Here is a 14370-nt window from a genome sequence, read left to right as displayed (position 1 = left end):
AAATCAAACTTAAACTTTAAAGCTAAAACTCTTCCTAACACCCACAAATACCAATATAACTTACTTAAGCTATCTCTATTTCCTAACGTTAGAGAGAGACAGACTAGGCCCCAAGACCTGGTCACCAGAGAAGGAGTGGGGACCAGAGTCGTACTAAGGAGTTGGGTTTAACTTATACTGACCTTGCATTTGCCTCTGGTGTACCACCAGCCCTCCGTGCTGGCCTTGGCGGAATTCATACGAAAGCGGGGGTCAGAAGTGGGTTGCCTTTTAGCCTGGGTTTACCACCTCTCTTGGCGTGCTTTGTTAATAGGGTTTTGGGGAGGAAGAGGAGTGTTCTCACTTTCACCTACCTGCTCACACAGATTCAGTCACACTCTCTCACACAGACTCAGTCTCTTTCTCTTACACAGGCTCACTCTCTCTCTCTCTCTCTCTCTCACAAAGTCACTCTCTATCTCTCTCTCTCGCTCTCTCTATCTCACAGGCTCACACACTCCCTGGGCAGGATTTTTAGGTTGGCATGTGGGCGTGTGCCCGATCCCGATAGGACGCGAAATTGCACGAGATGATGTTGGGCAAGCGCCCCGACATCATCATGCGCTTGCGTGGTATCTTGGTCGGCGGGCATGTGAATATTGACAATTAAGAGGCCAATTAGTGCAATTAAAGTTGTAATTGTCTCCATTTCTTCATGGCCCATCCAACCCCACGGCTGGCGGTTGGGTGAATTGGCCAGGCGGACTTTGCATTTTTCATAAAACCTCATCTAAGGGCGGGATGAGGTTTCCGTTATTAAATAAAAATAAAATAAAAATGTATGGACAGAATTTTTGTCATGTATATGTTCAGGTGACTGTGATGTGTGGCTTTTTTTTCTGGATTTTAAAAACTTTATTTATTGGTTATAAAATCTTCAGCTCCTACCACCACCCTGACATTTCAGCGTGCACTTCACACTGACTAGCTGCTAATTGGCCGGCTAGCTGCTAATTGGCCAGCTAGCGTGAAATCACGCTCGGGGGGCTGATCGCGGTCGGCGGTCCATTCCCCAGCTGCTCCTGGGCCCGCTGATGGTGCCCGCATGCTGACCTAAAAATCCTGCCCCTTCTCACTTTCTCTCTCACTCAGATGCACCCACACAGACTCATCACCTGGGCTCATGAAGGTTAGGCACTTTACCTCAGGAGGAGTCAATCAGGAGTTGGCGGGCGATCCTCCTCCCATTTGGTGGGCCTTCCCAACCTTCTCCCGCTCCACGGACCTTCCTAGCCTTCACCTGCTTCAAGGATCGTGTTGCTGCCCCCAGCTTCGCGGGCCTTCACGACCTCCCAATTGCTGAATACTTGTTGCTTCCTCCTTCCCACCCTTCTTGCCGCCCTGCTCCCGAGCCCTAGCTTGCCGCTTGCTGTTCCTCCAAACAGAGACTGTTTCTCTCCCATATTTGCTGCTGATTAGGCTCGCCAGTGAGCCTAATCAGCAAACATTGGAGAGAAACAGCCTGCGATTGGAGGAGCAGCCCCTTGCAGATCTTTCATTGAACTTATCCATAGTTTGAACACTGAGCCCACAGGCCGGATACAGAGGCTGTGGGCCGGGTTGTGGCCCAGAGGCCATGGGTTGAACAAGTCTGTGTTAAACCGAGGCTTTACCTGCCCTTTCAGGTGGCTGTTAAAGATCCCTTGGCATTATTTTGAAGAAGTTATCTCTTGTGTCTTGGCCTATATTTATTCTTCAGTCAATATCATAAGCACAGATTATCTGGCCATTGCTGTTTGTGGGAGCTTGCTGTGCGCATATTAGCTACTGCATTCCCTACATTTCAACAGTGACTGCACTTCAAAAGTACTTCATTGGCTGTAGAATGCTTTGAGACATCTGATGGTCATGAAAAAGTGCGATGTAAATGCAAGACATTTTTTGCTCATCTGGCTATTCTTGATATATGATCTTAGAAAGTGAACATTTGAAGGCTCTGCCATTATGCATGGCATGGCAGGCAGGCCAGATTGTGTTCTCACCCAGCACATTTTCCAGTAGGCGTCCGCCACAGCATAAAGCTAAAGAACATGACACTGGCTGAGTTCATGCCTTTCCACTCCTATTGTAGTGCCCATCTTACTGCTTCTGCTGAGATTAGCTTATTCGGCATCAACCAGAAATTGAGCTGGTACCTATTTTTTGGGAGTAATTTCCACCAGTTTAAAGTTTAACAATTTTAGGGAAGTGAAAATATAATTTTAACAAGTTTTAAAAGTGTTTTAAAAAGTAACACTCCAAGCAGTGAGCAATTATTTAATTTTGAAATAATGCCAACACTTTCTGTGGGTTAGATGATGCTCTCTGCAAAAGACTTGGAAGGTGGCAGATTTATAGAAGTCATTGTTCAAAGTGGGAAACAAAAGCTCTGCAGTTGTATAGGGACTTCTCCAGGTTTTCTCTTTGGTTATTTGGGTAATCACAGTAATAATCAATCGTGCATAAATGAATCAGTTTGGCAGTATTGGGGAGACTGTGATCAAATCAGAGTGTAATCACAGTTCCCCATAGAGAGTAGTCTGAAGAACAGCCTTCCAGCATTAAAAAATCAAGGTATCATGGCAAGGGTCATCATTAACAGCACTGACTGACTACAGCCAGATGCCATAATACTATGGATATTTGGAATACATATTCTACAGAAGTGGAAGTACAATAGTGCTTTTGTTAAATATGCATTTGTTCTTTTCAGTGGCTTTTTTTTTAAAAAAAAGGATATTAGATCAGATTTAGCAGTTAGCAGCAAATGAATGGCGCAAGCTGTACATTACACATACATTAGGCCACAGACTTTCTGTTGATTTTTGCACTAGAACTTGCTGTGATTCAAAAGCTATTTCAGTGCAGCTTCCTTTATGGGATGGGACTTATGTGAACAGGGCAGGCGACTTGTGTATCTCCTTAACTAATCAGATTGATGAATTCTTACTGAAGCATGCAAAGTCTGAAGCAGGAAATGTAAGCTAGAATAACTAATTCAATGCGAAATCATGTACATAAATCAAAATAAGGAGAGGGAAGGAAAGATGGAATTAAGAGATCAGGATAAAAGAAAAAGTAAAACAAAAGGTTTTATTTAAATGCTTTGTTTAAATAAAATCTCCAACAGTAATTAAAATATGAAAGAATGGGACTCCAAATTTGTAAAAGTTAATTTTCAGTGCCGGAGAGGTTGTTTGACAGTAATTAAGACTTATCACACCATTAAAAATTTACTTTGCTGGAATGGACAAGTCCTACCTTTTCCTGGCAAATTTATTGGGCATCTATCATGTAGGTACTGCAACCTCACGCCTTTTCATGTATTTCAATACTGAACCTCTTGGCAAGTTACTGTTCTAGCAAGGCTTCAGGAAGAGCAGGGCAACTCAACAGCAACTTCCTAATTTCTGTGTTTAACTGTAGTCAGCAGAAGTTGCTGTCCAAATTATAATTTAATAGCAGTGAGTGCAAAGAGCCTCCACATTAGCCAATATTTTACTTAATAAGCATTCGTAGAACGAGAAGAGGAGCTGACAAGTTCAGATAAATACCAATAGACAATGCAAAAACAGTTGATCAGAGGAACATGAATTGCGAAGGAGGAACTTTCTACTGAATTCCTATGACCACTGAATGACTTCTCATGATAACAAAAATATTAACTTAGTTTGGATGATGGTGCTAACTTGCTATGTATTATTCAATGACACTGCTATGCTTTTGTATGTTTATACATATATATGTGTGTGGGGTATCTAGAGATGGGCAACTCATTCTGATTATACTGAAGTGGAAATTTCATTAAAGTGAAGTTTTCATTTTTTAACCATTGACCTGTTCACAACTGATGCATCAGTTAGCTTTTCTGTGGGTTGGTAAATGTGCTGGCCAGTGTGGCACCAAACTCTGGATATTGGAATGTATCATTTTGAATATGCCAGTTCCTGCTTAGTTGGTTGATTTCTGCCAAGGCAGCAGTTGTGATGCTAGATTTGGCCGTGGTGATCCTGGGCTTGGAAGAAAAGTATCTAGGGCTCCTGTTCTGTAGTTGCCACTGAATGGCTCCTGCTGAAATGCGTTTGCATTTGAAAGTGACATGAAGGCACAGTCAAACTTAGCTCCGACATCTCATGCAATTAAACAGCCTGTTGACCCTTGCTGTTTAAACTCTCATGAAGAATGTCCATAGGAAGAAGGGGGCTGTTTATGACCACATTAAGAAACAACACTTTCAAGAGAGGGAGAATTGCAGGGGCGGGGAAATGAGCAGAACAAAATACTTCCAAAAAGTTCATTTTTACCGGCACTTTTTTTGGGTGCTTTATTTAAGTTTAAATTGCAACTCCAAACATTGAATGACATTGACGGTCAGTAATGTAACTCAGTGGAAAATATGCTTTGTGGATTGGACATCTAAGCCTACACAGTTGTTCATTGCTATTTAATTTTTCAGTGCCTTTACTGTCTGGAAATAAATTGGTTCTGTCAGTTGTCAACCTTCATTCAAAGAATGTTTTAAATCTTAATTTATGAGAAGTGCTTTATTTAGCTATGATTGTAGTTGAGAGTTGGCTTTCCTGCTACATTGCCAACAGGAACCAAGTATAAACTGATAATAAAAGAATGGTTGTGAATGCAACATAGATCAAATACACCTAATAAAATAGTATTTAGTGTTATGCACTCTTGAGTGTTTTATGTTTTGGTTGTAAAGAGTTTTTCTTAAACATTTTGCAGATTTGGAGATAATTTTATGTGTCTTGGAATTAAGTTCCATAATTGAAAAGCAGTAAAAATGCTGCAAGATTTGCCAAAGTTGCTTTTAACAGCAGGATGCCTGCAATTTGCATTAGTGAATTATCTTATATTATAATATGATGCTAATGCTATTCAAGACAATCTATTGGATGGCTAAGAAAAGGCAGCATTATTAAAACATACAGTACTAGTGTACTGAATAAACAAATTGTTTATTGAAGCCATTTGGAATTAACTTGTCACCATCCTTAAAATAATTATTCCTATCCAGGCAACTTGATCTCTGTTTCAATTCTGATCTTGATTTTAATGGAGCTTAACCTAGAACCATAGCTTGTTAGAACTGGAAGTTTGAAGATAATCTGGTTGGTACGGTGAGTCGCCTCTCAAGACCTGGATTGAAACTCAGCCCAGATTGGTGGAATAAAAATCACTGCTCTGCTTGCTGGAAGGATTCTATGTGAAATGAGTTTGGGCAATTCTGATGTAGTTTCGAGTAGGTAAGATGAGTAAGACAAAACTACTCTTGATTTGATTCTAATTAATGGTCTTATTTTGACAGTACAAATACAACTAGTCTGGAGAATGCAAAATTCACACTCGTGCAATGAGGTGTCACATATAGTTGGATTAAAGTATGTTATTGAGGCAGAAAATACTGAGCCTTGTACCATAGCTTATCTGTGCAATACATGGTATTAAAAGTCCTTCATAGTGATAAGGGGTACAACACGTGAAGAGTTTTCCATTTTTTAAGCAATAATATTTGTCACCCTGATGCACAGAAGCACTTCTCTACGGACTAGACTCTTTGCCAATTGATAGAATCATAGAACATTAAAATGCAGAAGTTTAAGTCACTAGCACAGGAAAGAAGAGAGGGCTTTAACCTGTAACAAATTACCCAGGAGTTGAAATAAGCCTCGTAATACCATGTCTCTTTGCGGAAGCTCCTCACACGAACATCTGGAGTAAGCAGTTGTTAGTGAGAAAGTCTGGTATGCACTGTTGGTCATGGATATCTAGAACGTCAAAGTGGTTGGAATATTTTAAGATGCCTGCGTAGGCCTATCCATCTTAATATAGAAGCCTATTATATAGCTGTCTTCGATTCGGGATGACACCCATTGTAAAATGTTGCTTGCACACCAGGTACAAAAGCCTGGGTTTCTATATCCAAGTTTAAAGCCTTGCATGATTAAGCTGTAGAGGGGCAAGCAGCTGCCTAAGCTCCATACTTCCAGCTAGTGGGACCAGCAGTTTTAGCTAGTTAAACCATAGAATTTCTCCAATACACACTAATGGGATCCTTAAGCTGTGACCTTTGGCTACCTACGTTAGCTTGACATGAGTAAATGGGATATATCTCTTCTAACAGAGACTGTATTTAATTTTGGGCAATGTCCACATGAGGGATCACGAGATAGTGATCAAGATCTAAGTGTTTTTTGTTCTCTTTATCCCATTCCTGGAGTCATTGAGACCAAGTTTAATACTCCAATTACTGCCCTTATTTTGATCAGTTAATCATGCAAGCTGGAAATCAAATTTGGATCCTTTTAGCCTGAATGGCTCCACCCCATAAAGTCCATTGCAGTATACCAAATGAGGGAACACCAAAATTTCTATTGCTGACTCTGAAGCAGTGTTTGTGTGACAGCTGTGGTAAATTGACCACGTCTTTCACCATAATTATTGACAAGATAGCCAGTGCCAATTGAATGGGTCAGAGAGTAAGTTGTTGCCCCTCCTGTTTAGTGACTTGCATATATGCTTGTTGGTGGCGTTAAGCAAATAGAGGTGGGCAACATGCCTGTAAATCTTGTGATTTTTGACAGCTACTGATTGGAAAGTTGCTTGCAACTAGAATAGCTGCCTTAGGCAGACAGTACAAGCTGCGGATCAATAACTGGCAAATTTCCTATTAAAAATACACGACCAAAGCTCAAAATAGCCAGTGGCGTCATATTTCCTGTGAAAATTGCTACGTTTAGAAATGTCATTGTATTTCAGCAAGACTTTATTTTGAACTGTTTTTCGAGACTACTTGTTAACATTTATTACTGCTCTAAAAGGTCGATCTATAAAACTGTTACTATTAAAACCTACTTGTCTTGACCATTTGAGTAACTGACAGCACCGATTATATTTTTTTGCAAGGGTAATAAATGCTTTTGAAAATAGTTCTCTTCAGTGCATTGTGTTAAAGCTCATATGACGTTATGGTAAGATTCACATCAGTGTTGTGATCAGCTATTGTAACTTTGAAAAAACTCCACCTTACATTATAGTAGTGACTATACTTCAAAACTACTTAATTGGCTGTAAAGCTCTTTGGAACTTCTGGTGGTTGTGAAAAGCGCTATGTAATTGCAAGTCGGTCTTTCTTTCTTACCTGTATTCCCTGTCTTCTGATTGTTCTGAAATCAAGATTCACCAGCTCCTACTCGTGACTTATTCTTTCCCAGGACTTTGCAAATGGGAAATTCCTTAAACTTTCGTCCCACCTATAATCTACAGGCTTTTAAGACTCACTCTTGGTTACCACGCAACTTGTTTTATTTCAATTTCTTCCCTACTGCTTTCCATTTTGATGGTGCCCTACAGTTTGGGGTCTGTGCCTTTTCTTAACCTCCATTCATAGAACTATATTGGTGAAAGTGACCATGGAGTTGTTGGATGTCTTAAAAACCAACTGGTTCATTAATGTCCTTTCGAGAGAGAAACTTGCTGTCATGCCCAGTCTGGCTTGGATGTGATTTGAGTCTCAAACCATTGTGATTGGCTCATTTCTGCCCTCTGAAGTGGCCGAGCAAGCCACTCAACTGTCAGGGAACCTAGGAATGGGCAATAAATACCACCAATTGTTGGACAATTTCCTACAATGCCCACATTCTGAAAATGAATGTAAAAAAAAGTCAACAAAAATTGTGACCTGTGTTCTTTGGAACTTATCTTTCTATTGCTGACAGTGTGTTTGTGCACAGAATCACTAACACAGTATAGTGTGATACAGGTTATATTCTCTCTTTGCGACTGAGTTCTCAATTTTTTAGACGAGGCTTGGTTCTTTCCACAGAGGGATTATCAGAGACAGAGTTATTCCTGTGCCATTCTTGTACACCACTGGCATCTAACTGAGTATAGCATTGGTGGACCAAGTCAGCCACAAATACTGTGGCCCTGGAGAATGAAGACAAAAGAAATAGTATTTTCCCTCAAATTGAAAAAAAATTCTGTCCAAAGTCAGTACTGTTAATGTTCATTTATCGAGATCTAAAGTCAGTTAGCCCTTGCTGCTTACATTTAAAAAGCAAAGCTTTCTAATAACAATAATTAATAAGAGTACAACAGTGTTGTCAGTGATTTGACATGAGGTAAAACAATGATCACTTTTGTCCATGTTCATCATAACTATACAGCTTGGTGCTCATTGTTGCCTAATGAGGGCCCAACTTCCTCCAGTGAAATAAATTGTAAGTTATTTTAATGTGCCTTTCCTGTTATCTTTTGTAGTTGCATTCTGACAATTGTCATGAAATCTGTCTATCCAACAGAATTTTTGTTGTCTGGTACTGTCCAAACCAAATCTTTAACTCAAATTATAATTGTTATTTTAAGGGTTGCTCCCCCTCTGTACGGATAGTTTTTCGGAACTGTTTAACTTCACACCTATCTTGTAAATAAGCAGGAATCGGTGAAGTGCTGCAAATATTTTCTTTTACATAATTGTCACTAGAAATTCGCTAATATCTAATAGTGGGCACGAAAACATTTTTTACAATGCCTATTTGAACTGTGAGATACAGTCCGTAGCACTATTAGATTACAGACATTATTCTTCCAAACTTTGATTATGTCTGGAGAGAATATTTTGAGTTAGGGTGAAGTAGCAACAGTTATCGGTTTGTCATTGATGGTGGGAGCAATTTGAAATGATAAATTAAGGACACCATGCAAAAATTGCACTGTTTGATGCAAGCATATTAGCTTTGTATACATTTTCCCCTTGGTGTTTTAGTACTAACATACTAAATTAGTCTGGAGATAGCGGTGGGACATTTGGAATTAAAGTTTCCTATATGTGGCCATGGTAGTTGTAGCAACTATTATTGTAAAATAGTTCCTATATTAAGCTTTATCAGAAAAATCCTTGAAAATTATATCCCACACTTTTGAAATTAGGGGAAAATAAGATTGGGCTCAACAGCGGTGCCCTTGGCTAGTGATCCAGAGGCCCCGGATAATGCCCAAGTGACATTACCGCTATGTCGTCATCTCCAAATAGCTTGCCGTTCACTGTCCAAGATTACTCATGGGAACCATACCACAACCAAGAATCTGTACCTTTAGCACAAGAGAAAGAAAATAATTTGTTTAACTTTATACGATGCTTGGCTAAATCAGCATAAAATAGATCCTGCATATGTTATTCTATAGAACATGTTACATTTCTTGAAATACTAATAGGTGAAAGATGGAAGTGGTGCTGCGTATAATTTATATATGGTAAATTTCCATAGCAATCACATTGTTTGTGCAAGGAATAAGTAAGTTTGCATTATAATATGACAGCCATAGATTTTCCTGATAATCAGTTGCAAATTAATTCTCAGGAAATTTGCAATAATTAATTGAATTATAAGTGCTAGTCCTTCATTATAAAACATCATTATCAACCACAGTAAAGCAGAGTGACGATCAGTGACAGAACTGACACACAAACTGGCATAAAATTGAATAAACTGATTTCCTAACATTTTTTAAAAATGTTTAAATGATCTTGGAAGTTCACATGACGCATATAAACCAAAGTGGTTTGTGCTGTTTGAAACCCTTGTTTAGATCACAAGCTCTAAATTTCTTTTATTTATTTCTTCTTTATTCTTTCATGGGATATGGGTGCCGCTGGTAAGATCAGTATGTGTTGCCCATCCCTAATTCCCCCTGAACAGAGTGACTGGCTAGGTAATTTCAGAGAGCATTTGAGAGTCAACCCCATTATGTTCAGTTTGGAGTCACATGTAGGCCAGACCAGGTAAGGATGGCAGATTTCCTTTCCTAAAGGACATTAGTGAAGTAGATGGATATTTACAGCAATCGATAATAGTTTCATGATCACCATGACTGAGACTGGCTTTGTATTCCAGATTTATTAATCAAATTTCAATTCCATCAGCTGTCATGGTGGAATTTAAACCCATGTCCCCAGGGCATTATCTGGGGTCTCTGGATTACCAGTCTAATGACATTACCACTATGCCACCATCTCCCATTATGCTGCATATAAACCAACTGTGGGAGTCCGTTAACTTGACTGCCACCGTGTGGATCAGATTTGTGCCAACAGCATAGGGTTCAATCCCAGTTCAGGCTGAGGTAGATTTGGAGCCTGCCTCCTCACTGTGTCTGTAGTAAAAATCATGACACCTTGCTGTGGTTCGGTAAATAATCGGCAAAGACCAGGCTGTGGGCAGAGAACTCAAGGAAGAAGAAACTACTTGTACACCCTCAAATAGATTGTTGATTTATAATCATTGTTGTGTGCATCTGTCACATCATTTCAATGTTTTCATACTGTTTGAGCAAACTCTGATGGGAGGGGGCACACTGTCCTCACCAATTTTCTCCTTGCTCCCCCTGATCTCTTTGCCCTTCCTCTCCTGTAAGCAGTGATGTATGCAGGAAAATGGTTCAGAGTTCAAGCACTCCTCTGGCACTTTGACCAAATGGCCATAGGTCTAGATGAGCAGGATTGACTCTTTGACTGAACCTTTGGGGGCAAATAGAATCCTACAGCACAGAAGGAGGCCATTCGGCCAATCGTGCCTGTGTGGATATTTTGAAAGAGCTATACAGTTAGTCCCACTCTCTGCTCTTTCACTTTCCGCCAGTTACCAGATGTTAGTCAGGAGTGGGATCTCTGGATGTTTTAATCATCAGTGTCCCCAATTATAGCATCTCTAACACGTTTTATTTTAAGCACATGTCAAATTAATATATGAATTGTTAGAGTGCTATTATTATAATTCATGTGTGCAAAATCATGAATTTTGTCAGTAAGGCGAATAATAATCTGAATTTTGTTTTATGATCATTAGTAGTATTGTTATGATAATTGATCCATTTTTAGCTTGGAAAAAAGATCAGTTATCCAAGTAGACCCACAAATCAGTGCATGTTGAATTCTATAATGACACTATTATGCATATTTTACAAATGTAGATTGCAGTGTTAATCTTGTTTTTTAACCAGAGTGTATGAAACGGCCAATAGGCAAATTGGGTCAACAATGGTTGTTTTTAATTGGCCAAAAGCATTGCTGTTTTTAAAAAGAGAAAACTGCAGAATCCTAAAAATCTGAAAATGTTAGAAATACATCACAGAGAAAAGGTATTAATATTTTAGATAGATGACCTTCATCAGATATTAGCTCTGGCAAAGCATGTCTCCTGACCCCAAGCTAACTGATATTGTTAATAGTTTCCTTAGCCCAGCCAATATCCTTTTTCTTTTTATCACTGTCATTATCCTTCCTCAAAAAAACCCACCCATAATCCATCCAACCTCTCCAGCTACCGTTTCATCTCTAACCTCCCTTTTCTTTCTAAAGTGTTCAAATATGTCACACTACTATTAAAATATAATTTAATTACAATTTAAAAAAAACAAACTATTTGAATCCCTTGATTTTAACAGGTCTGCTCACAGTACTTACATTGCCCTATCAAAATGCTTAAATTACTTTACTTGAGACTGTGACCTTGGTGCATTATCCCTCTTCATCCATTTTGTGATATTTGATCTGGCTGACGCATTGTCCTGTTTGTCCAGCAGTGGTATAGTTCAACTCCTACTAGTCCAAACACTGTCGCCATATCTCCAGCAATGGCATCTCTTACAACTGCCACACGGTCACCTCCGAAGTCCCCAAGAATCAATGCAGGTCACCTCTTGTTTCTCATTTGCATGCTGCTCCTTGGTGACATCATCAGCAGGTGTTGGATCAGTTTCCATATATATGTATATAATACCCTGCTCTACCCCTTCACCACTTCCCATGACCTCACAATCATCTCTGTTGTTAGTCTGCTTGTTTGACATCAAGGCATGGATGAGTTTGGTGTGCAGGGGATAATTTCTCTCTCGTGTTCTCTCTCTCTCGCACGCGCATGCTCTCTCTTTCTCTCATATTCCCACCTCTGTGAGATTACCCCTATCCCTCACCCATTGCCGCTGAACCCTTACCAGTTCTTTTCTCCCCGTACTGCAACTAATTATCACCTCATGCATACCCACCTGTATTGGTTCCCTGAATCCCAACAGGTTGAATTTAAAGCTTGTATTGTTATTTTCAAATCGCCCCTTGGCCTCAGTCTACCTTATCTCTGCAACTCCCTTCAGCTTTATATCTCCTTTTGGATCCTTCAATCCTCTGGCCCTGGCTTTTTTTATTATCTTGCCTACCCTATGGACCAGCTTTGCTGGTAGATCCTTCAGTCACTTTGACCCAACTGTCTGGAATTCATTTCCTCGCTCCTCTTCTTCACCATTGAAAAGTTTTCTTGATATCCATCGTCATGACCAAGTTTGTAGTTATCTTGACCAAGTCTGTTACCATTAATTTAATCAATTCTCCTTCACCACCGTCCACCCTACCCTGTAAAATGCCTTGCAATATTTCCTGTACTATTAATGGTACCACATAACTGGAAGTTGTGTCCGCTTGAAAATGTTAGGTGGCCTTTTCAATTTACTTCTTTGAAGTTTGAAAGACTAAATGATTCAATTTAATTTAAACTTGGGTGTGAATATGCTTGCGTGCTTTCTTTTGCAGTATTATACTACTGTGACAGAGCAGCAAGTTAATGGAGAGATGATTGAACCTTTGCAGATATATCCACGAGGTAAGAAGATTGACTTTGCATCTGTATGTTCAGAGTAAGTAAACGAAGATATCAAAAGTCTACATTTGTGTTTGTTTTTCTCTGTCAATTATGTTAACACATCTTTAATAATTAAGCCAAATTATGAATCCTTGATTTTTATGCATGGACACTGTGTCATAGGTGGATAGGCCATATCCAAACTTGCATGCTTTATCCTTGGCGTCAGCCATGACAATTTCCAGCAAACAAAGGAACCAAATGAAGAATAAAACAACAAATTCTGCAGTGTTTTTTCATAATGAATGCATGGGAATTATTTAAATTCTGGAATCTTTTTCTTGCTGACCATTTTAAATTGCCCATTTCACTTTCATGTTGTCTAGACCCCTCAGTGAGTTAGCTGCTACGTAATCACTCTCATATTTCTCTAATTATATGAGGTGCTCAGTTGATTTATTTTTAATATACTGTCACAATAGCCAGATGGTTTAATAAGTGAAACTGAGGCAGTGGTATTAGCTGTTCTAACAACAAAATCTCTAAATTGCTTTCTGCTATTACAAAGTAGGAAGGCATTTGAGTAAAAGCCCATTATTGTATATATTAAATATCTAGATGAAAATGAATAGAAGATGGTAATTTAGTCTTGGGATACAGGTGACTTAAACAAATTCCATAAGCTGTTGAGATTTCCAACTTCTTCAAATGTCTTTGTTGTAAATTGGTACCTTGATGCCACCACCTGCAATTTAAATTTGTCTCTTTAGACATAAATATTCTTCTATATTTCAAGTTAATTAATTGGATTATTCTGCTGTTTTCCAATTGGATGCAATTATAGTTATTGTTTAAGATAATGGTTAAATGACTCGGTAATTAAATTTTATGTAGTTACTTGACCAAACGCATCTTTTCAAATTGGCAATTTTGTTGGCTTTATAACACCAAAAGGGTTATTGATTGATCTGCATGTATAACAGTATGAAATATCAGCATAGGTCTTGATGAAAATTAAATATTTCAGAAGTTTTACCCATGTCAAAATGTGCATAGGAACAAGAGTAGACCATCCAGCCCTTCAAATCAAACAAGGCAAAAGAGTGCACAATAACTGGGAGGATACTGAGAGGTGTAAAGGAAGTGAGGGATTTTGGAGTACATGACCACAGATCCCTGAAGGTAGCAGGACAGGTCGATAAGGTGGTTAAAAAGGCATATGAAATACTTTCCTTTATTAGCCAAGACATAGAATATAAGAGCAGGGAGGTTATGCTGGAGCGAGAAAAAACACTAGTTAGGCCACAGCTTAAGTACTGTGTGCCATTCTGGTCACCTCATTACAGAAAGGATGTAATTGTACTCAAGAGGGTGCAGAAGAGATTTATGAGGATGTTGCCAGGACTGGAAAATTGCAGCTATGTGGAAAGATTGGATAGGATGGGTTGTTTTCCTTGGAACAGAGGAAGCTGAGGGGAGATTTGACTGAGGCGTGCAAGGTAGTGAGGGGCCTAGATAGAGTGGATGGGAAGGACCTACTTCCGTTAGCAGAGAGATCAGTGACTAGAGGGCATAAATTTAAAGTGATTGATAGAAAGATTGGAGGAGAGATGAGGAAACTTTTTTCAGCCAGAGGGTGGTTAGGGCCCGAATCTCACTGTCTAAAAGGGTAGTACAGGCAGAAACCCTGAAATTATTTAAGAGG

The 14370-nt window shown here is 39.3% G+C and overlaps 1 protein-coding gene across 8 annotated transcripts in view; it reads left to right on the top strand.

Annotated features, from left to right (window-relative positions):
• The window catches only part of map2k5 (mitogen-activated protein kinase kinase 5), a 265564-nt gene that overhangs the window by 32895 nt on the left and 218299 nt on the right, over positions 1-14370 (top strand). For all 8 annotated transcript variants that reach the window (XM_078530078.1, XM_078530080.1, XM_078530077.1 and 5 more), the window contains exon 4: positions 12617-12686. In XM_078530078.1, the coding sequence (XP_078386204.1) occupies positions 12617-12686 (70 nt within the window). The remainder of the gene's footprint in view (positions 1-12616; positions 12687-14370) is intronic.

This window comes from Cetorhinus maximus, chromosome 26, assembly GCF_964194155.1.
Source record: "Cetorhinus maximus chromosome 26, sCetMax3.hap1.1, whole genome shotgun sequence".
In the NCBI taxonomy this organism is placed as follows: Eukaryota; Metazoa; Chordata; class Chondrichthyes; order Lamniformes; family Cetorhinidae; genus Cetorhinus; species Cetorhinus maximus.
Note: the sequence above shows the minus strand (reverse complement) of the source record. Positions and strands in the feature narration are given on the sequence as shown.